The following is a 25,620-nucleotide window of genomic DNA, read 5'->3' as shown; positions in this document are numbered from 1 at the left end:
TTTTAAATATAGTCTGATAAAGTATAAACATATTCGGGGATTATATTTATGCTTAATTTGCGATGACATCAAAAGCTGAACGGAGTACCGGAGGAGCCTTACAATCTTGACAGTTGACGAGAAATTGTTAGCTGTCAAGATCAAGGGCACGAGGTAATCTCTTATGATATGTTTTTTTAAATTATTGTCATTATTTAATTTTTTCATAAAACCAAATTAATTAAAATTAAATTTAAAAAAAAATTCATGTAAATAACAATGTTTTTCTTATGAAACTAATTTCAAAGAAATTTGTCGGCATCATTTACAAATTAAATTCGTAGATACTTTTTTGCCTTCAGTGAAGCAAAATAATAAAAAAAATAATAACGTCTTTAAAGTAATAAGTTTTATAATTATTTATACATTGTTTGCAAATAATGATTATTAACATATACATTATTTACTAATTAATTAACATTATTTAAAAATATTAAGCGTTTTTTTTTCTGACGTCCACGTGAAATAGTAGATACATGTTAAATACTTGTATGACTGCAGATACATATATCAGATAGGCAAAATTTTATTTTAAAATTTATTATTGTTTGCTTATGTAAATAAATATTAATATATATATTTAAATAGTTATATATACATATATTTATTTTACATTAAAATTGATTAACGATATGTGACGGAGAGGTTTCATGCCAACATCTGAGGTGTTAATTTATGCGAAAGTTCAATATTTGCTCAGCACGCTGCGTCTAAGTCAAGTGTTGGCGATCGACGTACGTTCCTATAATTTTTATGGACTTTTTCGAATTATTGAAGGTTTGACGGTTGTTGGTTTTAGGGCGTTCACTATAACCTTAATGACTTAAATTTCATAGTGAAAAATAAACAGATACTAAGTCTTTTATTTACTTTAATATTATACAACTTTACAACAATATTGTATTTTTCAATACACTTTTATTGATTTATTTTTATATATTTAAATATTTTATTTTATTATTAATTTTTAAGTAATTTTTAAAGTGAGCCCATGAATTATGTTACGTTTATTAAATTACATGTTTTACGTTAATTTTTAAATAAAAGTGAAATTTGTTAAAACCAATTAAAAAGTTATGATTTAACATATTTTTATGTCAGCGTCACACACGCAACTTTAAGTTATGAAAGGTCCTTTAAATGCAGTAAAAACACGACTCATGTTTGACACTAGACACGCAAGTCTAGTAAGAGAAATCTTACAGGACTTATCTGATAATGGAAATTTTTGCATTTACTAAGGGCGTGTCAATTACTGGTCAGTTAGTCCAACGTTAGCATGCGAAATGCCTTACCCAAATATCTCAGACATGCAAAGTTTGTATGGATAAAAAAGGTTATAAATGCTAGTTACTTTATTTTCTTTGTTTTTTTTTTTGACTTGGAAGGGATAATTTTTTATGTCTAATAGTTTATAAATACAAACTTAAGTAATGTTACGGCTTGGAAGGTTTTATGATATATATAACTTGTATACAAAGTCTAGAACAGCAATAATAAACCTGCAGTGAACGTTAAAGAAATGATTACTAAATTTAATAAATTGCACCCGAAGCTTTTACAAAGTCCGTATTCCATTTTTATGGGTAAAATATCATTAGCACCTTTGCATTCTGTAGAGGAAATTGCTAACTAAATGACTAAACCAATGATAATTGCTTGTAACAAGAAAAACGGTATAAAAGGAAGGAAATAAAATATTATTAGGTCAGGTTTGGTTAGAAGGACACTTATGGATTTATGGATGAATATCAATACCTAACCGTAAATTATTATTATATCAGTCTGTTAAGTAAGACATTATTAGGTTAGCTTTCAACACTTAAACTTCGATACAGTTTTCACCAATTAAGAAGTACTTAAAGTGACCAGGAGGAGACAAGTTACACTGACTAATACTACTTATATAACTCTTTATATTATCCTTGTTAAACCATTGATTTTCCAGATGAAATTAATGAAGTCCAATAAATCTAGTTTTTTTAGCTCTGCCAGGACAGTGAGAAAACAATCTCCAAGACATTAAAATCGCTGATAGATTCTACCTCCTGTTCGTCATAACAGGAGGATAAGTTACTACAATAACTTTTGTTATCTTTGTCACACCAGAGAAAAACGATCTCATAGACATTAGAGCCATGAAACATGAGAAAACAGTCTCCAAGACATTGAAATCGCTGATAGATTCTACCTTCTGTTCGTCATAACAACAAATACAGTTTCCCGCTACTACAATAACTTTTGTTATCTCTGTCACACCAGAGAAAAACGATCTCATAAAGATTAGAGCCATGAGACATGAGAAAACAGTCTCCAAGACGTTAAAATCGCTGATAGATTCTACCTCCTGTTCGTCATAACAACAAATACAGTTTCCCGTTACTACTTCAATAACTTTTGTTATCTCTGTCACAGCAGTGAAAAACGACCTCATAGACATTAGAGCCACTTCTAACAAAGATTGTCGGGTCTTAACTACCTCACAGTATGTGCGAATAGTCCGAAAATTATTTGTGACCGTAATGGTATATTTATCTGTCTTTTCAAACAATTCACATATCGTGGCTTATATTGAGATGTCTGCCTTGTTTATGTACATTTTAGAATATCTTCTAGCTATCACATGTAGTAGTTTATTTATATTTTATTTATTTATATAGATTCTTTCGATATCTCTATGTTCAGTGATCTTGTGATGTTTAATGTTTATTACTGAGGTGTTACATGTCATAGAATCCTGGATTTGACAGTTCTAGATTCAATTACCTACAACTCTGCTCGACTATCTGCAGGCGAAGTCGAAGGTAGACAGTACTAAAGACATTTTTATATGAGATTTAAAAAATCTGTTTATCTGCCTTTATTGAAATATTACTTTATATTATCTACATATATTCTAACTTAAAGCACATCATACTATATGAGTTAATGTTCAACCTCCTAAAGTTATTGCTGTTGTACTCGTGTTTGTTGTTTTTAAACTCCCATAAAATCAAACTCTTGCGTTTTTATTCTTAAATTAATTTAGAATTCTATTAATTAATGAATATGATTTAAATAGTTGAATCTAAAATTTAACAGTACTTACAAATGGAACTATCATCCATAAACAAATTATTTTTTTAACACACAATTACTCACGTGTCACACCTTTGAAGGTCTCTAGAACACTAAAAATATGCTCGCTTTTTGTTTTTTGATCTAAATGCATTATTGGTTTATAGCTATAGCTATATTAGTTCATAACTTGAACGATCGAATACGATCAAAATATGCATTTCTTAACATTGTTTATATGTTATCTTTGGCAAGAGATACTGCAATCGCTAAAATGGCAGCATGATTTTTTTCCACTGAGTTTCGCAATACAGCCCAGTGTGCAATGGATGTATCTAATCCGGAAACATAGATACTTTAATACATTTTCGAATTATATTCTTTTCTACATTAATTAGTAAAATAAAAAACCAAACATTAATTACTTATCTTAATTACTAATTAATTCATCTACTGTCCGTTGCATTATAACTACTTGGCGTTGAGGTATTCTGACAAATTCCCGATGAACCCAAGTGGATGAAGTGGATGTGGATGTGAATGTGAATATGCAGCTCTCAACGTCTGCGTACTTGTTGAAGATTTTATTATCGCGTGTCGAAATATTACGTGTTTATTTCTTACCAACATTTTCGATAATTTAACTTATATTTTTTTCACTTAATTTTATTTATTTTTTGTTATTTTTATTATTTGTAAATATAAATTAAGAACCTTCACAAATGAGTGAGCAAATAAAAAAACTTGCATAATTTTAATTTTCTTAAGTGAAGTTTTGTTTACAAAATTATAAGTTGAAAAACGTGTTCGATATTCGATATTATTTAAAAAAATATATATATTTTAAGAAAAAAATACAACACTTAAAAACTAATTTTTTTAATTTATTATTATTTATATACATTACGGATTTGTTTCGCTATTTCACATTTTTTAAATTATGATTTCATTTCAGTTTAAATTTTTTTACAACAATTTTTCTTATCGGCTAACAAAGCTATTTTTCGGGATAAAATTTAAATTTGCAACAGATGAGTAATTTTTTTTTATTACTAACTATTTAGAGCTTATCGTTAAAAATGTGAAAAATTTTAATTAAAAAATTTATGTATGATAAATGAAGTTTTTAACAAAACGGCGAAAAATCGCTAATTGAGGTACATTTGAAGTTATCTTATGGCCTGCCACTGCAACCAAATGAAGTTTTTCTTAGAGTTAGTGAAGTATATATTTCTCTCAATTCTCAACTTGCAACTTAATGGCTGAAAAAATCGAAAATAAGCTTCTTTATTTTCCAGTATTTAAATAGACACGCTTGCTCCTAGGACGCAGGGTTGCTCTACAAAAAGTAATTCACATTATAATACATCTATTTTTGTTATAATTGAAATGACCTTTCTTTTATCATTAGTCGATTATATTCCTGTGCCATATCTAATGGGCTCATTTAAAACGTCACATATCTCTACCTTCGCCAATCGTCTATCAAAATATTGCGAATTAATTTCCTCATGGATACTTTAAAAGTATCTGACTTCATCTATCATATTTAAGAGTATTCCTTATCCAATTTTATGTTCTCATTTTAAACATCACATGCTCTTACCTTCGCCAATAGTCTATCACTATATTAAGGGATTATTTTCTCAAGGAAACGCTAAAAATATCTGGCTTCGTCTATCACATGAGCCTTATTTTATAAGCGCATATGAAACGTCACATGTCCTTACCTTTGTTAATAATCTATCACATTTTTGCATAGAAAATTTTTCTATTGTTTTATATTCATATATAAAATATCTGCCTTCACCGTAAATCTAACATTTTTGGAAGCTCATTATATTATTAAATCATTTTAAATACCAAACGGTCCTACCTTCGCTATTGATATATCATATTTAGGAGAGTCCTTTATATCATGGGCCTTCTTTGTTCTCATATTTTGATATACAGACGAAACCTGTTAAAACGATTTTGAATGACAAACTTAATCGAGTCGTTATAGTCGATAGTGGTTATAAGTAATAATACAAATAAATGAATAATTTGGCATATAATTCATTGTAAGAAATTTGATTGTAAGAAATGGTCATTAAATCCGTTTAGTCGTTATAACATATTTCTACCGTACAAACCATCGCCCATAAAATCTAATACCTTGCGACTATACAGATGAATATGCAGACGGATAGACGAATGTTGCTTAATCTTTTTTTTTTACTACAATATAATGATTTAAAATACTTCTAATATATATTGTATCCTTCTTCGTGTTACAAGGCATACCTAATATACCATTAATATACCATAATAATTTGATAGTTTGCATAATAAATATTAGATCAACTAAAACTTCTTTTATATAAATTGGCAGAGCACAGATATTAATAGAAAATTCTCCAAAAAATTTTTGAGACTTAAAAAAAAAAATCATTTAGTATGCTAGAAATATCTAATAGTGTAAAAATTCTCGGATGTTCATTATTATTGTATTTTTGGTATACAATACATGATACAAATTATATTATATATATTATACTTATAATTGCGGATGATAAATATGATTTTAGAATAATAATACTTCAGTTTAATATTTATATCTCATCCTTTTATTAGTGATTATATCCTTAATCCTCATATAATTTTATATAACCTTCACCCAACAAAGGTTAGGAGTTTCTTTCCTTTTCAAGTGTGTAAACATAAATATTTAATTTAGAATAATAATACTCCAGTTTAGTAATAATGTCTCATCTCTTTATATATGGTAAAAATTATTTTTCAATTGTCTTTAATAAGGGATTAGATCCTTAATCCTCATATAATTACATATAACTTTCACCCAACAAAGGTTAAGAGTCTCTCTCCTTTTCAAATGTGTAAATATAAATATTTAATATAGAATAATAATACTCCAGTTTAGTAATTATGTCTCATCTCTTTATATATGGTAAAAATTATTTGTCAATTGTCTTTAATAAGGGATTAGATCTTTAATCCTCATATAATTACATATAGCCTTCACCCAACAAAGGTTAAGAGTCTCTCTCCTTTTCAAATGTGTAAATATAAATATTTAATTTAGAATAATAATACTCCAGTTTAGTAATAATGTCTCATCTCTTTATATATGGTAAAAATTATTTGTCAATTGTCTTTAATAAGGGATTAGATCCTTAATCCTCATGTAATTTTATATAACCTTCACCCAACAAAGGTTAAGAGTTTCTTTCCTTTTCAAGTGTGTAAACATAAATATTTAATTTAGAATAATAATACTCCAGTTTAGTAATTATGTCTTATCATTTTATATATGGTAAAAATTATTTTTCAAATATCTTTAATAAGGGATTAGATCCTTAATCCTCATATAATTACATATAGCCTTCACCCAACAAAGGTTAAGAGTCTCTCTCCATTTCAAGTGTGTAAATATAAATATTTAATGTAGAATAATAATACTCCAGTTTAATAATTATATCTCATTCTTTTATATATGGTAAAAATTATTTGTCAATTGTCTTTAATAGGGGATTAGATCCTTAATCCTCATATAATTACATATAGCCTTCACCCAACAAAGGTTAAGAGTCTCTCTCCATTTCAAGTGTGTAAATATAAATATTTAATGTAGAATAATAATACTCCAGTTTAATAATTATATCTCATTCTTTTATATATGGTAAAAATTATTTGTCAATTGTCTTTAATAGGGGATTAGATCCTTAATCCTCATATAATTACATATAGCCTTCACCCACCAAAGGTTAAGAGTCTCTCTCCTTTTCAAGTGTGTAAACATAAATTTTTAATACTCGTATTGACATTTAAAATTTGAAGCAACGTTCAACAGTACATGCTAAAGAGTATTGTATATCTTTACATATCACACAGAATAAATTATAAATTCTTAATCATTTCCAGCCAATTAGGAGAAACGCCACACACGCATAAACGCCTGCCTAACGTCTGAAGTATGGTATGCCTGCATACCCGTATCTTCAATACTGACATCTCAGACAAAGGCATTTAATAATTCAAATACTCAAATCGACTGCCACTGCCACTGCGACTGCGACTGCAGATGTAGATATTCTCATAAAAGTATAAAAACTGAAATTGAATTTCTGTGCTAATATTAAGCCTAAACCACTTAAAATCGAGCAACAAAAATCAGTAACGAAAAAACGTTCGTCTGGTTTGTATCTTGAAAATTTGACGCGTTTAAAAACTCATTGTACCGAAAAGTATCTACAAACTACACTTGCGGTTATTTCTCATATGTAAAGCGTAATTATTTGCAGTTCTCGAGACATAGGTTCATAGCAGAAGTACCTAAAATTTGTATTCACAAAATATTTTGCTATTTTGATATTTAAATAATTTATTAAGATTTGAGATGAAACAGAAATAAATAAATGATGTCATATACAGTCGATAGTACAACGATTAAATTGAATTTTGTCGGTTGCATCTGTGCTGAGTTCAGATTTCTAATATTTATTTAAATAATTTAATAAATTTTTGTTAATAAATACATTCTGATATGCAAGTGTGAACGGTCATTTTTAATAAAAAAAAAGTGATAACCTCCGTTTTAAAGTGCTTATTTATTGCCTAGAAATCGCTTATCATGGCCACAGGTTCTGTATTGGTACGTATAAATGTGCATTTCCAATAATCTCAATTAGTTAGTTTATCAAAAGTCAATTAATGCGAAAGATAAAGATGAAGATAAAATATTGAATTGTTTTTTATTTGCTATTGTTATCAATAGCTATTATTAAATAATCAATAGGCGCTACTACTCTGAAGTATGGGTATGTTTTTTCAATATTCAAACAATAGGCTCTCCTTAATCGGCAGTAAAGTGTGTCTATCTATCTATTTGCATTTAGGCGCCTACATGTCAGTCTTCAATATTGTATAAATATTTTTAATAATTTTAAATGACAATAGCTTAGTTTAAAGTGAGGAGAATATATATGTACTTTAATTATCTATGGAATGGCTCATCTATCATGCAGAGCACACATTGTTCTATTTCCCATCATTTAATATCTTTTCAAAATCTAATACTCATAAATATAGCAGAAGCTTCGTTCATTGGCCAAGCCTTTGCATAAATCTAATTACTTATTTATTATATATCGTTAGCATATTTATTTTTAAATATGTCAAATGAATTTAAACTTATATCGTGATAAATGACAAAAAATACTAAATTTGTATTGAAAATACTAAGAGTAATAACGAATTTTAGAGGACACTAAAAATGAAATATATATCGAATAGTATGAGACAGAGGGTGGTAAGCTAGTAAAATTATATAGCTAATAAAGCTTCCAACTCTCTTTGTTTACGATATACACAATCAAACAGAGGTTAATGAGGTAAAATCTTACAACTCTTATGCAGCAATAGTCGTAATGATTATTTATTCAGATATTTAAATTCATTCATATATACTAAAAGCTAAGCACTTCCGGCAATGACTGGTATAGTCATCTATCGGACGATTTTTATTTATAGTTTTATTAATTCCATTTTCATAAGAACGTACAAACTATCGCAGATTTTTGCTTAACTATCTTAATAATAATTATATTCTATATGGACTAATAGATAGTTTAAAAAAATTTATAACTCATCAAATTTTATCATCAAACTTTATATCCAAGAAAGTAAGTTCCTTATTTTCTTTTTAAGCTAAACAGTTCTCGATAGACTAGTTCGTCTATAAACAATGTTTTCTACATCAACCAATTTGATACATATGTATTTTAATTTGTCCTCCTAGATGTGCCATAAATCCTCAATTTGCTATATAGGCTTTTCAATTAAACACATACTGTTTTTTAAGGTTATTTACAACATCATCGCTTCGCCAGGCAATTTTGAGAGCATCGCAATAGGCGATAGATGTCTCCGAATTGAAGTGCCGACAGCACTCGACTACTTAATCTAATCTAACCTAACTACCACTTCATCGAATCATGTTTTTCTTGATTTACTCCCTTTAACATCCATTTTTACCCTATACCTACTTGTTTTAATAGATGCTTAAAGTGAATTTCTTTTACTTCACTTAGCTATCTTATCCCATTCTGCTACTTTATTAGAAGAGCGAACTCGTAATCCAGCTTTTAGTAGCACTGGATCATACGATCTCTCACAAATGTATTTATATTATATGTATACATTGCTATGATTTTTTAATCCAAAAAATGAAAATTATTCTGGAATAAATACCAGCTACATGTTTTTAGGTTATAGGTACAATTACGACTACTTTTCAGTATGTGCTTATAAAGTCAAGTACACAAATCTGGTTACTCACAATAGCGAATCTATCTATATGTGAAAATATAATTTAGGGTTCTTCATTCTATAGTATAGTACTTTAAATCGTCAAAAATCTTAAAAGTAGCGCATCAATACATCCAATATATTCGCATATTTACACAATAACATGTCAATCGTGGGAAGTTGAAAATGTGCATCTCTGCCCAACCTCCACCCTCGACCGAATTCGTTGAATTACGACTATAATCTATGTAAAATAAAATAATTTACTATAAATATTTATTATTCCGCATAAAAGCGCATAAAATTTCGTATGCATAGAAATATGTAAATTTGTTATTGTTTTTGGTTTGCTTGTATGCGTGCCCGCGCGGGTATGTCAGATGCTAAACCATACATAAAATTTCCTATTAAAATTCTAATAGCGTTAGTCGTGGAGACAATCGAAAAATGTTATTATTTTTCAATGTGGGACAGTGCCACCAAACCACTTCCATTTTATGAAAATTGACTGCAGCCAGTAAGAGCACTAAGAGGAAATTGGCTTTTAGTGTCATCGAGCGAATTGGGCATACATCCAAGAAAAAAAATCAAAATTTGTAATTGTGTTTACGCTAGGGGGGAGGGGACTGTTTTTGTATCTTTCCGAGCTGCACAGCAAAAGCCTTGAATTTTATCAAAAAAAATTTTTTCGCAGTAATGAATGTTTTTTTTTTCTTCTAGAAAATTGTGTGTAATGTACTTATATGTAAATACCATTAAATAAAATATTTTTGTTATGTGACCTTTCAATATTTCCTTTTTTGCTAAGAAAAATAAAGAATATTATTTTACTTCATAATGGGCTTGACATTGACCCATTTTTATACAATATAGTGTTATACAGTTGCCAGTAGCGTTGAACCTCAACGCAGCAGTGGTACGGAAATAAATGTCATATAAAAATATTTTTTATACCCGTGGGCTTTTATGGCTCTTTAGGCGTAATGGTTGCTACTTTATCCTTTACAACTGGGTTTGCAAAAAGCATAAAATGGATGCAAATGCATTTCATTAAAGAGTAGCAGATTAAACTGTACTCAACTTTGTCATATAAATATTAAAATTTACTTATTTCTACATTATGAACTTAATGTATATTTGAAGAGTTAACATTTATTTTCAAACACTTCGATACTAATTTTCTTACTATATTTCACACAAACTTTAATATTAAATAAAAAAAGTGCTTTGGTAAATCACTAAAAAGCTTTATAGTAAACTGCAACTAATTTAGTAGTACTTTTTTCAATGAATTGTTTTGTATCTGATTACTTGGATATAAATATTATAGTCATGTTATGCAGGCAGTCATATGACGATTAGTTATAGCTCCCTCTGGTGTCAGATTAGATCCCAGAATGAAATTTCTTCTTAACTGATTGTGTCTTTTTACTGTTGAATTGTTTACTAATCTCCGAAGAAGAGATTAGTCGTTGAGATCTGTGTCCAAAAATTATATACTGTTGATATCTTTTTGATTTATTAATTATTTCTAAATAAACTATATATTCAAATAAGTTTGGGAAAACTTTCTACTTGATTTACTTAAAGCTATTAATAACTTAAACAATTAATTGCTTTATTTAATAAAAGTTTATAATCAAATAAATTAATCATTGCGCCCTGATAAAGAAATCAAAATGCTTCAAAACGTTGGTAACTTTGTATAAAAAAGAACTATGTAAAATATAATATAATATATATATAAACAGTTTAAATATAATTATAAATAAATAATAAAAAATTGAATTACCTTGATTTAATTTTTAAATATATTATATATATATATATATATATATATATAAAAAACTATAATATATAATTAAATTATATTTTTCATTAAGCTTAATATTTTTTATATCTTACTTATATTTCGTTAATATTTAATCTATACTCTTAGGGTTAGGGTTAAGGTCTAACAAGATAATGACCATGACTTATTAAATAATTTGCCAGTTCTATTTTGTCATCCTTCTGACGTCAATAATTACCTTGAGGATTTCATATAAATGTTATATGTGAGATGCTGTCTTATAGTTTCGAAAATGTACATACAACCCGACTGTATTTGTAGAATTTTGTCTAAATTTATACATGGACAAATTTTTATTACTACAAATCTTCATTACGTCTAGTACTGTACCACTATCTAGTATCTAATAAGACTTCTATTAATAAAAAATCATAATATCATCTTTGTTTCTGCTGTGAAAAACAATGTTTCTGAACTATATTGAGCACATACTTTATAAGTGCATTATACATCCAACGTTTAGTACGTTCTATTAATATAATTTACTAGAAAACTAGAAAATTTACTAGAAAACGTCTTTTTCCAATGCTGCTTTTAGTTAAAACGTTATTGACCAGATCATGTGTGTAGCCAAGACAGCCTCTTAAAATCTTTCCGATGCAACATTTCATATTATTTTGTAATGAAAAGAGGACTAATAAGGTAACTTTAATTAAATGTCACAGATCGATAGCGAAGATATGGTAATCTACCATATATCTGCCGATAGTCATACCAACAAATGAATTCAGATATCCCTATATGGTATCCTTCTTTTTGTTGACGACTAGTGTTTATAAAGGAAAATATTTCAAATATGACCCCGTGCCTTCGTCCTACTCTGAGCATTTTTCAAGCTGCGTTCATGGGCCAGATATGTAAGTTTTTGCCCCCATTAGAAGAAACTTGCATTATTTGACGATTTATACATGGAGACTCAAATATTTTTCATACAAAGGCGAAAAACTAAAATTAAGTTATAATTTTAATTCTAATATAATTTTGTTTCCTGTTGGAAGCCCTCTAATCTGCAAAGTGCTTTAGTACTGCACTATAAAACTATACGGTATCTATCTTATTATTTCTGTTTTTTTTTAATCAACAAATTCTCTGCTAAGAATTATAAGATATAATATTATTAACTGCCAACGCCTTGATGAGAGTACAAAGCGAGCAAAATAAATTGTTAAATAATTAAGAAAAAAACAACATAAAAATCATATTAAATATGCGTCAAGTTCATTACCTTAGTCAACAACTGCGCTTGCTCTATGGCTGGCTCGTCATCTCGTCATCATTGTCATTCCGGGTGTTTGTTGTTGTCATCCAAACTTTAATTGCTTTTGTTGTCGCGGCTGCGGTTGTGGCTAATGATAATGTTTACTGCATGTGGAACGGTTTTGAATACGTCCACGCAAAAGCTTTTGTTTGGCGAGTGGCTATGTGACCATTGCGGCCACTGCCCGACGCACTTTTATGGCTACAAATTCATTTTTTACGCTTATAATTTATATTTCATACCTTTAGGGTTGCATAGCAAATTGAACTTAATTAAATATAATCACTTAAATATATTTGTTAATATATTTTAATAAATCATATAGCAGAAAACTGTTTTAAAAATATTGCGGTTTCAAAATAAAACTAATTAATGAATAATAGTTTTATACTATATAGTATTATATGCTATATATACTATACTGTAAAAAAATTACACAATTTTAATCTAAGCCAACCAATTATCAAGCATCATTTAGTAATCAGCTAGGAACATCGTCTTAAATGGTCTTAAAATTCATCAATTCTCTGCTTAACCTTACTAAATTCAAAAGTATTATTATGCATAATTTATATTTTATTGACTTTAAACTGAAGGATTAATTAGCATAATAATAAAAAAACAAAAATGAGAAACAGGCACAAATAGATGGATATCATGATATAACTGGAATCTATCATTACTTACTGCATTCTTACCTAGTGGAGCATAGAGTCTCAATCTATCACGTTGATCAATAATACATGTCATATGTTTATATTGTATTCAAAGTAGTATTTGTGTTAACAATAAAAAAAATACTACCGAACTTATCTTAAAACACCCTTCTTTAAAGCAAAAGGTTGCATTATGGTCTTAGCAACAAAACATTCAATATATATGTGAAAATACTCTTTATATTCCATCAAATTGCTGAATTTTAAAATAATATTTTAATCAGATTTCAATAGATCTGAATTAGAACGGCGATATTGAAATTAAAATTGGAAGAAAGCACATATTTCATTCATATATTAAAGTAAAAATACATTCAACAACTAAATTAAGTAATCGTATTAAAGAAACATTTTCTTTAAGTATGTGAGAATTATAAGTGCTCATATTCAACATTAGTATTTGTTGTTTTCAAACAAGTTTTTTTTCGTTCCAAACAAAATTTGAAACATATATACATGGTATACTTTTTTTTTGGGATTCAATTTTTCTATTTTTCCGGTCAGAACTAATTTTCTTTTTGTAGAATTTTGTAGAATTTTATGAAAAACTGATACACATGGTTTTCACGATTTTTTTAAACCCTTCTCACACTAGCAAGAAATTGTGGCATCAAATAAATAATAATCTAATAATGTATAGTTAGTATATCAAAATTATAAATATATAAATTTATTTATATATAATTTATTATCAGGTTACGGAAAAGGTGATGCGCTAGCTTTATCATGATATGTTACATTCTAGCCAATGCTTCCATACTAAATTTAAAATTTCATTAAACGTATAATAGCTACTTATAATAGATGATATAGTAGCATAAGAATCCAATAAAACACATAATATCAGGACAGAAAATTGTACAGTTTTATCTAATATTACTGAGACCATGTGATCTGCCATTTTAGATATTAATAACCAAATATTACCATTATTATATAATATTAATATTTTATTAAATATTGCTGTTGCAAGAGAGTACTGACCATAGAATAGATAATGCAGCTTAGTATGTTATGGCAGTTTTTATGGATAGAGTATACTCGTATTTTGTTTCGGAATAACTTTTTTTAATAACTCTATATAATAAAAATGGTACTATAGGACTGTTCTGGCCACAATATCAACTGTTAGGTGATTTCACGATAATAGTTTTAATAATAAATATATAATAAAAATACATAGATAATCCATTTATCTCTCATTTATTAAATTGAAAAATGAGAAATATTAGTTTGGATTAAATAAATACAAAGTTGAAGTTGGAGCCAAATGAAGAAAATCGTCGACTACTTTTTATCCAACCCGATATGGCCTATGCTAGCGTGAAGAACCCCATTTTCGTATGAGTCACCCTACACGTCTCAAATGAAATTTTCATATTTATTTAAAAAAAATAAGAGGAAGAGGAAAATAGTTGCAAATTTTTTTTCCCATATGTTCTGTTTTAGTTTAGTTTGTTACTTTATGTCGCTTTGTTTTTCTTCCTGTCATCCACAAGTCAAACAGTAACGTTTAGCAGACGCGGTGCCTCATTAGCGGCTGGTTCCACCCACCCACCGGCAAAGCTTTGCCTCAGCGATTATTTTGAGAAGCAACGAAATGTGGTGTGCGTCATAAAAATGGCAACTGAAAAAAATTTATCATCAATTTTTGTACAAAAATTTTTAATCTCAATTTTTCTTAATTGTTGCCATTATTCATTTTTTGAATTTATTTTGGGTTCTGCACAGGCAAACAAATTCTGATGACCGACAAATTTCAAGTGCGAGAATTCACTTTGCAGTTGATTCGATCCGTTGTTGACTGTCAGAAATAATTTTCGTTTTTTTGGTGTATAGATTTTTTCCAAAAAAAAAAAAAATTAACTAAAATAGATACTTTTCCTCTACTTATATATATATTTTATAATATTTTGCAAAAGATGATGTAATCCCATAAATTGGCATAATTTGAACTACGAAGCAACATCGTTAATAATTAGTTTTAACTAATTTTAAGCAATCGCTCTAGCATAAATAATTATTTAGCAATTAAATTATTTTTTACATAACTTTGACTTTAACTGTGTTTCGTTAATTATAATTAATTTTATTTTATTTAATTTCAATAAATTATTTAATTATGCTTATTAAAACGCTTAACTGCGTTTAGTAGGCCTCATCCACACACAAAGAGAAAGACAAACATAAATCTCAGTCAGTCAATTTGGACCTTGTGAAATGTCAAAATGGGTTAGACTAGTTTGTACCGATATAGGTTCAAAATGAAGGCCAGACAGAAAATAATATTTACATTCATACACACAAATATATGTATAAGCAATTATATGTAATTATTATTTAAAATAATATTTTCTTATTGAACAATTACTTTAAAAGTACAATATTCAATAACAGTTTTAATAAATCGCTTAATATACTAAACATAATAGGAAAAAAATCTATTTAGCAATTGTGGCTTTTGTGGCAACATATGTTAGCAATATGCATATGTGAAGTCTATCTCCGATTAATTTCCGGGTCTCATTTGTATGGAGTCTCTAGACTGTAAACTATAAGCTATTCTTTGCAACATTGAATGGTTAAAACTTGCATGCAATATTTTGGGTTTTTAGTAACTCATTAACAATATGCTGCATATAATTATATATAATTATATATAAATATAAAAAAAATACTAAATTTTTTTATAAGCAAATGGGACATGATTTCGATTTCCTGTGTACGCCTATTTGACAACGGACTTCAGTAAATGCAACTATTTTAGACAAGTTTTGCTACTACTCTACTTAGTCAATATAACCTAGTGGTTGAGATACGGTGCCAGCTCTTTAAAGTTGAAAATTTTTACATGAAACTGACCAATAAGTAGATATGCCATCTATCATCTACTTGTTGATGGACTACAAAATGTCACTTACAAATTACTGAGATCGAAAAGAAAAAACTCTATTGACACTTAAATAATATGCATATGTAAAAATAAACGTAAGTCAACATACCATCTAACGGCACAAAAAAAAAATAAAAATCAACAGGAGTAAAATAAAAAACCTTTTTTTTAAAACGTAAAAAATAAATGAAATAAAATAAAAAAAAATAATAAGACATAAAAAATAGGCTTTATTTTAAAAAGTAAAAAATAAATAAAATAAAATAAAAAATATAATAATAAGGCATAAAAAATAAGCTTTATTTTAAAAAGTAAAAAATAAATAAAATAAAATAAAATAAAAAAAAAAAAATAAAATAAAATAAAAAAATATAAAAAAAAAATAAAAAAAATATTAACAATTCATAAAAATTAAGCTTTATGTTAAAGTAAAAAATAAATAAAATAAAATAAAAACAAATTAAAAAATAAGCTTTATTATTAAAAGTAAAAAATAATTAAAATAAAATAATAGAAATAGAAAATTTTAAAATAATTGCACAAAAGATATGGAACAAAAATTAACGAAAAAAAAATTTCTGGAAAATATTAATTATAAAAGATTTTAATATTAAAATGGAATGCTAATTTAAATATAAATTCTATAAAAAACACTGCACAAACAATTTGAATATAAAAATATCATCAATTTTTTATTTTCAAGCAAGTGAAATTTACTTATATTTATACTTGCGCATATACGCATACATTCGTTCCAATAATAACAAAACGAAGAAAAATTATAGCAACAATTGTAGTGATTTATTAAGTATTCATTACCACCATTGGTCTTTATTATATCATAACCAAAGTAATGGAACTGCTTAAAGTCTTATATAGCTACATTTTTCTCTTCGCTTTCCACTGTTAAAGGCACCTTTCTTCTTGCTTCATCATTATCATAAACAGTAGCAACACCGGTGTCTAAATTTAGCCTCATCAAAGAAGTCTATCCACCGATCCTGGCTGTTAGCCGATGTCATCCAATTGGGTACTACTAGGTTTTGAGTGCCTTTAGCTACGCTATAGATATAATTCTGGCTGCCACTTACCATATAATCTACCACAAAGCGTTTTCCGGGAAGGCTACTCAAATATAGGATAATAGGGTATAATAAGAAATAATTAAATAATTAATAATATTGCAATAAATAGACAAAAAGAAGATCAAATGAAACTTAAGTAAAAACTTCTATTGCTGAGGTTCTTATAGTTTTGAAGCATAGCATTTACTTCACGCAATTATCGAAATGGGTCTATATATCCATACTCTTATAAGAGTTTTCCCTTTAGTTATATTTCATTGAAGAATAAAAATATCAATAAGGAAGTAAGTCCACTTCTTTCCTTACTTACTTACTTACTTATGACTTCATTACTTTAGTAAATGTTGCTTCAAACTTGATATTTTTTCACAGCTTCCGAGCTGATGTGATTAATTCTCTTTGCTGTGAACAAGGATTATAAATGATTATCAGTGATATCATCTTATCTTAAATCTGCATTTACTTGACTTCATATTTTATTAATAATAACATTTTGGTGACAACTAAATTTAAATATTTTATTTTAAATAATAAAAAAATTATATTTTCTTAAAATATTAAAAGAGTTCTCTGACCTCAGCACACCATATTGTAAAATGATTAATATTCGAATCGAATCAAATGGAATCGAATCATACGTCATTACACATTTTCAGTAACGCAAAGTTTGTGTATTTCAGATATAAAACAATTAAAAAGTCTTGATCTTTGCATATCTGAAATTTCATTAAAACTTCCGTGCAACACTTCAGACCGAAACGCCCACATATTTTGTGTAAAATTAAAAATTTTTTTTAAATTAAAAAATACAAATTTCGCACTTACACTCAAAAGCATAATTCATTCATAAAATTAAAGCAAATAAAAGACATGACACATTGAATACGCGGAATAGAGATTCAACATTCAACACGGCGCGATTGAAATTGAAATCAAAATTGAATCAAATTGAATCTAATTGAAACGTATTTAATTTTGTTGAATGTAAGTGGAAAGGCAGTGGTTGGTGCTATCTCTGAAACATACGTCTATTTCTTTTCTTCGGGGTCTTCATACGATTCTACGTGCCACTTAACAAAACAGTCTCTTACTTTACAGCCATTTGTGTGTGGACTTATGTACTCGTAAAATCGACGGGGGTGTTCGAAATCACTTGTCGCCCCTTCGATCAAAATCTAAATTTTAGTGCGGGCAGTGCCGGCGGCGTATTTACAAAAATATTTGATTTGTAAATATTTACGCTGAAATGTGCGTAGATACTCGTACAAATACAGATACTTCTGCCGGCAGTTCTTTAGATACTCGTTGGTGCTAAAATTTTCCAATTAAAGTTAACGGAAATTACACATTATGCAATATTCACTATATGGTACCTATGTATGATTTTATATACAATATACGTTCCTTTTATGTATTTAGTTTTACCATTTATGTATTTGGTTGGCAATAAAAACGATAGATAACAGATAGAAATTCGTTAGGTTTGTTTACTATCTATTTTCGGAATCATGGTTACAAGACGCATAGCTTCAAGCTTCGAGCGGCTTGGAAGTATACATATACGAGTAACTTCAATTTGTATCTATAGAAAAACTTTTGTGACAACACACTGTGAAGTATAATGGGAAAATAAACTTCTGCTTGACACGCGAGTTCAACTTACCTATTAGGATGATTGTATTTGCATATCTTTTGTCTGCAATTTGCAATTCATATTTCATTTCATAAATATCTTTCTTTTTTTATTTTTTACTTTTAAGTACGTGTAATTGCATGAAATGCAAATCGGAAACACTGATATTTCCGTGTGCCATTGACTTCTTTGTCTAGCTATCTTAAGCTGGTGGATTCGCATGCTAAGTATGCTTCGTTTTTGTATAGCTGGAAGTACGCGAGAGGCAATCCTAAAAAAGTTCTAGATACTCGTATACATAAAAATCAATAAATAGTCACTGCATGTGTTAACTGACGTCTTTAAAGCATAACCAAAATATTGTTTTGTTTACTTCAGTAAAGTCTATTAAAATAGTTCTGAAGGTCTGCTTAAAGCGAACTTGATGCATTTCTTGATATATTAAAAAGTTATACATATTGTGCTTATTGACAGTTCCATAAAGAGTTTTCGATGGTAATAGTTTCCAAATAACTTTGGTTTAAGCACATTCGTCAAAGTTCAAGTTTTCTGATTACTAAATACTTTCTCTAAGGTTCATCAAAGGAATTTGGAACGAATCAAAGTTTCAAATATGCTACTTGTTTTCAGATAAGATTTGTTAAAGGTCAACATCTACCTGGAAACTCAATTCTTTATAAGGGTCTAGGGTCTATTACATGTGGACTATGTAATAGATCATGGTCTAGTTGGCAGCAATGTTTTAGTCGCACTTGGAAGTAGGAGTAATATCTAAATCAAAGCTGTCCAAAGCACGGCCTACGCGGCTAATGTTTGTACGGCCCACGACATGTTAATCTTCCACAATTACGCAAATTTTCTTTTGATATATTTTAGTAAAATTACATTATTTTATTTTTATGGTATTCTAAAAAACTGAATTCAAATAAATAATTAATAAAACTTAATATAACATTATCATCGTATTTTTTTTTTCCAAAAAGAAACAAGTACATATATTTCTGCAACCCTCTCATCTGCACAGTGACTTGTATTGGCCCGCGATCGTATCTGGTCTGGACAGACCTGATCTCAATCAACATATGTTTAGGTTATGATTTGAAATTTTACAATACAGATCGTTTAACAATCACTGAACGTGTTAAAATTATAAGAACTTACTACAGAAAGGGTATATATTTCGGAATGCATTTTCTTAAGTGATGAGGTAAAAATATTAACACAGTAAACTATTAAATCTTAGGTAATGAACAAATAAATCTTAAAAGATACCCACATCCACAAGCAGTCACTGTATGGTGTAACATTTCTATTTGGAAGTGTGGTAAACCGGCACTCTCTTGAATATGACAAAACTATGACATAAACCTTGAGTTTTTATCGATACTGCCACATGATTATCAATAATAGGCAATAAAAATCCATAAGTAATTATCGAAAGGCCTTTATATTCACCAAAACTATTGTATGGATAACATTTGTTCTGGAAGTTTGATAATCTCTTACTTTTTTCAATATAAGGAAGGTGCAGCATAAAAGTTATAGTTTATTATAGTTGAAGAGCTCTACTTTAGTGGGAACCTAAGACCCTATGTATTTACACTGTATTTTTTATATACTCTTCAATCTCTACAAAAATATAAGGCCATAGTGCATAATTTTTATTGAGTCTTATCGAATGCCAATCGCTTAACTATAGTCTAGTTCTTGCTATAACAGTCTGTAGCCCTGGTTCAAATTGCCTCTTCTATGTCTTACGTGGACTTCTGATCCATCTGCAGCCAAAGGGGCTATAATCCGCATTCTTTCTTTCCTTTTTTATATCTACTGCTAGCTTAGGTAGAATGTGAAAAAGTCACTTAAATTTCCGGGTCATTAAATCCTAAGTATCCTAAATAATTAGTGATTGCTTGGTTCTGAGCTCTAATTCGGTGTTTGATATTGTGTTTGGCTAAAATATTCGTAAGAGGGGAATGAGTTAATTATTATATAGAAAGCACTTTCTCAAAAATAGAATAGCCTTGATATTATCTACTGTAAAGTCAAACAATTTTCTTCACACATTAAAAGAAATGTCTATAGCAAATTAAGTTGTAAAATCCAGAATTATTTTTCTGCATTATTTTGAAAAATTATTGCACCTTTACTATGTTTATTATTCTTTAAGTTAAAAATAGTATAATTAAATTCATTGCAGTCATAACTATCCATTAATCTAATTATTTTTCACGTGTTCACTGAACTCAGTTACCAAAGAAAGGCGACATTTGTGTCAGAGCAATAAAGAAAAAACTATTTTATTAATAACTTTTAGTGGTAATGACATACTTAATGGCCAAATTAGAGTATACAATATATTTATGTACAATAATAAAAAAAATTGTAAAAATATTTGTTAATATTATCGAACGAATGGGCATATTTGATTAGTTACTTGTATTGAGAGGCGTTCACGTCTGAGTGAAATTATTTTTCCATACTGACAAATGAACTTGACCTTCTTGCTAGTATTTATTACTTTCTAGCTATGTTAAGTACGTATAAAAAAATCAAATTAATCAATAAAATTTTTTTTCTTGCAGAATTGTCAGAAAATAATACGCTTACGTTCGCTGAATGCTAAGACAGATCCAGCTTCCTTAGCTCGAGAAGTTGTGGACAAATGTGATCTCATACATAAGTCACAGCTAGCCGATGTAGAACAAATAATATTTTATTTAAAAAATCGCAAGGATAATGCAGGAAGTGGTAATAATCTTTTTTCTTAGCTTTAACCTTATGCCGATCGGATCTCGTTATGCGATATTAAGATCAATCTACGTTTACACTACTACATTGGTTTTATTTTATTCTTTACATGTCTATATTATAAGTGTACATCAATCTTCTAACCCTCTATTTTTTTCAGACATAGCCGATAACAATAGCCATCATCGTTCCGCATCTCTACATCGTACATCGGCTAGAACAATGCATACATCAACAACAACCACAACCTCCACACCGACTGCATCTGAGGTTTCTATCAATAACATTGATGAATATGTGGAACTATTGTATGAGGATTTGAGCGATCGAATACGTGGCTCAGCCATGATACTGCAAGTAGCAAGAAATCCAGATAATTTAGAAGAACTGGAGAAAAATGGTATGATCACAAGATGAAAATTCAAATTTTTAATCTAATTTATTGTAAAATCTTTTAGAGGCTTGTCTAAGCGCATTATCACGTGTGCTACGTGAGGACTGGCGCAAGAGTTTGGACCTGTCCACAAATATAATATATATATTTTTTTGCTTTTCGACTTATACAAAATTTCATCCTGTCATTGTACAATACAAGGTATGCTTACATCCAAATATTTGTAATATCAAACAACAACTAAATTTGTCTTTTCCTAGATTGGCTCACTTTGTATGGATGTAGTCGATTATGAATTGCGACGTTATGAAAGCATGCGTCACGAATTGGATGTTAGAAGAAATCCTGGTAGTTCCACTCCTATGTCAGCTAAGCAAAGCAAAGAAAAATTAAATCGCAGCTCTGATGACTTTCTAGACATAATGAATGAAGAAAAACCCAAAGAAGTGAGTATTTAAACTTAAATTTTAGAATCTTGTACAGGTGTAGAAAAGTGTTCAAAATGGAAGTAGTTCAATGTAGATGTTATTATTAAAGACATTTTTAATTATCCCAGTATTCAAATTCATACAATTGTATGTATTAATACTCTTAATTGAATATTTTGAATTCGATTGAAATTTGACTGCATATAATTTGGTGAAATTATAATTCTTACTTACTTTAATGAAACATTTCTTTAAACCTTATCATGTAGTGGTGTGGAAATGTATTCAAAATAGAAATAGTTTAATGTATATAGTATATATGACAAAAACAGTTAAATTAAAACACTGACAAATAAATGCACTTGAATTAGACTGAAATAATATGGTTCATAATTGTTCTTCTACAATAAAATCAAATAAACGTATATTACATTAATGTTTTTCGACAGATGCCATTGAATAATGCCTGTAAAATTTATTTTTGTCAACTTACTTTACAGATGGAACCACCGCGCCGTCGCATACCTGAACTAAAACAACGTCCAAAATCTGGAAATTGGTCAAGTTTTCATGGTTCCATGTCCTCCTCACTAATTAAGAGTCAAGTACTCAATACTAGCTATCATGAAGCACTTTCCGCTGGTGGCACCACACCAGACTCTGGCATTTCCACAAATGGTGATATGAAGGCTACAAGTAATGAGGCTTTAGATCGTAATGATCCTAAAGTGAAAAAAGAAGAAATGGATCGTCTTAACAAACAACTTAAAGTTTTTGCTAAAAAGCAAGAGCAATTATTGCGAGTAGCATTTTATTTGCTACTCAACATGGCGGAGAATGTAAAGCTAGAAGAGAAGATGAGACGTAAGAATATTGTTAAGATGCTCGTTAAAGCTTTAGATCGACAGAACATAGATTTGCTTATGCTAGTCACAACATTTCTAAAAAAACTTTCCATTGTTGGCGACAATAAAGACGATATGAGTGAATTGAATATAATTTCTAAATTGCCACGCCTATTTCAGTCTGGACACACAGATCTCGTACAAGTAACACTTAAGTTAGTCTTTAATTTATCCTTTGATGGAACTGTGCGTAGGAAAATGATTGCTGCAGGTTACTTGCCAATCTTAGTAATGTTCGTTAATGATGAGAAGCATCACGGAATTGCTGTTAAAATACTCTATCACATGAGTTTGGACGATAAGGTAACTTAATTATCTAAATATTACTATATGTACTATATATTGCAATTTTTTTTTTTGACTTAGGTCAAAGGTATGTTTACACATACTGAGTGCGTGCAGTTGGCCACAGATGCGATCATACTCAATCTCAATGTAAAAGTAGATCTCGATTTGATTGCGCTTTGCATTAATTTATCGCTAAACAAACGGAATGCACAAATTATGGTAGATGGAAATCGACTACATAGTCTGATGGATCGTGCTTTTAAATATCAGGATTCGTTATTGATGAAATTGTTACGAAATTTATCACAACATGAAACACTTCAACCATTGTTCATTGATTATGTTGGAGACTTAGCACGCATATTGACGATTTGCGACGAAGAGGCTTTTATTGTGGAATGCTTGGGCATTTTGGGCAATCTTTCATTAGCCGATCTTGATTACTCACAAATTTTACAAAACTTTGAGCTTATACCATGGATACGTAGCGCTTTAGCACCAGGTGCTAAATTGGATGATCTTGTCCTCGACACAATTGTTTACTTGGGCACATGTGCCAATGATGAACTCTGTGCACTTCTGTTTTGTCGTGCTAAAGTGGTGCTTTCACTGATTGAATTATTGAAGGCGAAACAAGAAGACGATGAAATTGTTTTACAGATTATTTATGTATTCCAACAAATATTACGTCATGAGAGCACACGTGAATACATGATTAAGGAGACTGAGTCACCAGCTTATCTTATTGATTTGATGCATGATAAGAATGCGGAAATACGTAAAGTTTGTGACTATTGTTTAGATATTATTGCTGTGAGTGATAGCGAATGGGCGAAAAGGATTAAGGTGAGCAATAGTATATTTTTCTCCAATATAAACTAAAATAATAATATTTTAACCAACTTTTTCTCGCAGCTTGAAAAATTCCGTAACCACAATTCACAATGGTTGTGTATGGTGGAATCACTGCAGGATCATGACAATGAACAAGATTATGCTGACAATGAAGAAGACGAAAACGAATTAAATACCTATTTGCATTCCGAATACTTAGACAACTGCGATTTATACAATAGCACAAATACAAATAAGGAGAGTGAAGACAATGACAGTAGTATTAATCCCGCAAGTCCAGCCATGTCCACATATAGTCGTCCAGTAAGCAGGTAAGTCTATTAAATAATATATTACTTTATTATACTTGATATAATCTATGAACTATTCTTCACTACCCAATTCAGCTATAGGCGCAGTCAAGATCTTGACGATCTGTATAATATGACATCTAGCTCCAAGTCTCAGGCGTCCAGTCAAGGTGACAATAATTACATGTTTAAATCGAATAAATCACTCGATGTCGAAGGACTACACGAAGGACTACACGAAGAGCTCTTAGTAGCTTAATTACATTAAAATTAATCGCTTATGCGCTTAGTTCAATTAACAGAAAAACGCTATCAAAGATATATACTATAAGCTTTGAGTAATTTTGTTGCCGCTTAAAGCTTTCATGAGCATTTTGTTTTGTATTCTAAAAGGTTTTTTTTTTAACAAATCAATAAAATAAATTCAATATAAATTAAAATTTTTAACAAAATATAATAAATTTTTAAAAAATATTTAACGAAAATGAAACTTAAAATAATTTTTGTATTTGTTTTTAAGCAAACAAAAAAAAAACAAAAAGAAACAAACAGCTTAGCGCACATTTAATTGTAATTTAATTTAATTAATAATTAATTTAGTACCAAAACTATCCCAAATACTAATCACAAATTAACATTTTGTTATAAATGAAGAACGAAGCTAGTCCTTTTTAATTTTAAATAATTTTATATGTGATATTTTGTGTTATCCTTAAACCACACAATTATAAAGTTTAAGCTTAATTTTAATGTGCAATAATGTTATTTGTTTTTAATATAAATTCTATGAGTTCATTTAATTTTTACATTACAATTAATACCAAAATGTGTTTCTGTATATAAAGACTATTTAATTTTCTATTAAATATA

At 28.9% G+C, this 25,620-nt stretch overlaps 1 protein-coding gene across 2 annotated transcripts in view; it reads left to right on the top strand.

Moving 5' to 3' along the window:
- Positions 1-25,155, top strand: part of LOC119671405 (kinesin-associated protein 3-like) — a 32,815-nt gene extending 7,660 nt beyond the window's left edge. The window contains exons 1-9 of one of the 2 annotated variants that reach the window (XM_038082019.1): positions 7,607-7,750; positions 21,425-21,590; positions 21,751-21,990; positions 22,049-22,185; positions 22,245-22,430; positions 22,913-23,620; positions 23,684-24,451; positions 24,521-24,771; positions 24,847-25,155. In XM_038082019.1, coding sequence (XP_037937947.1) covers positions 7,730-7,750; positions 21,425-21,590; positions 21,751-21,990; positions 22,049-22,185; positions 22,245-22,430; positions 22,913-23,620; positions 23,684-24,451; positions 24,521-24,771; positions 24,847-25,009 — 2,640 coding nt within the window. In that variant the 5' untranslated portion in view covers positions 7,607-7,729 and the 3' untranslated portion in view covers positions 25,010-25,155. Of the gene's footprint in view, positions 1-7,606; positions 7,751-21,424; positions 21,591-21,750; positions 21,991-22,048; positions 22,186-22,244; positions 22,431-22,912; positions 23,621-23,683; positions 24,452-24,520; positions 24,772-24,846 lie in introns of those variants that run through there. The other variant, XM_038082018.1, reaches the window with a different exon arrangement.
- Positions 25,156-25,620: the final 465 nt, after the last annotated feature.

Source organism: Teleopsis dalmanni, chromosome 1 (assembly GCF_002237135.1).
Source record: "Teleopsis dalmanni isolate 2A chromosome 1, ASM223713v2, whole genome shotgun sequence".
NCBI lineage: Eukaryota > Metazoa > Arthropoda > Insecta > Diptera > Diopsidae > Teleopsis > Teleopsis dalmanni.
This window is presented reverse-complemented; position numbering and strand designations above follow the sequence as displayed.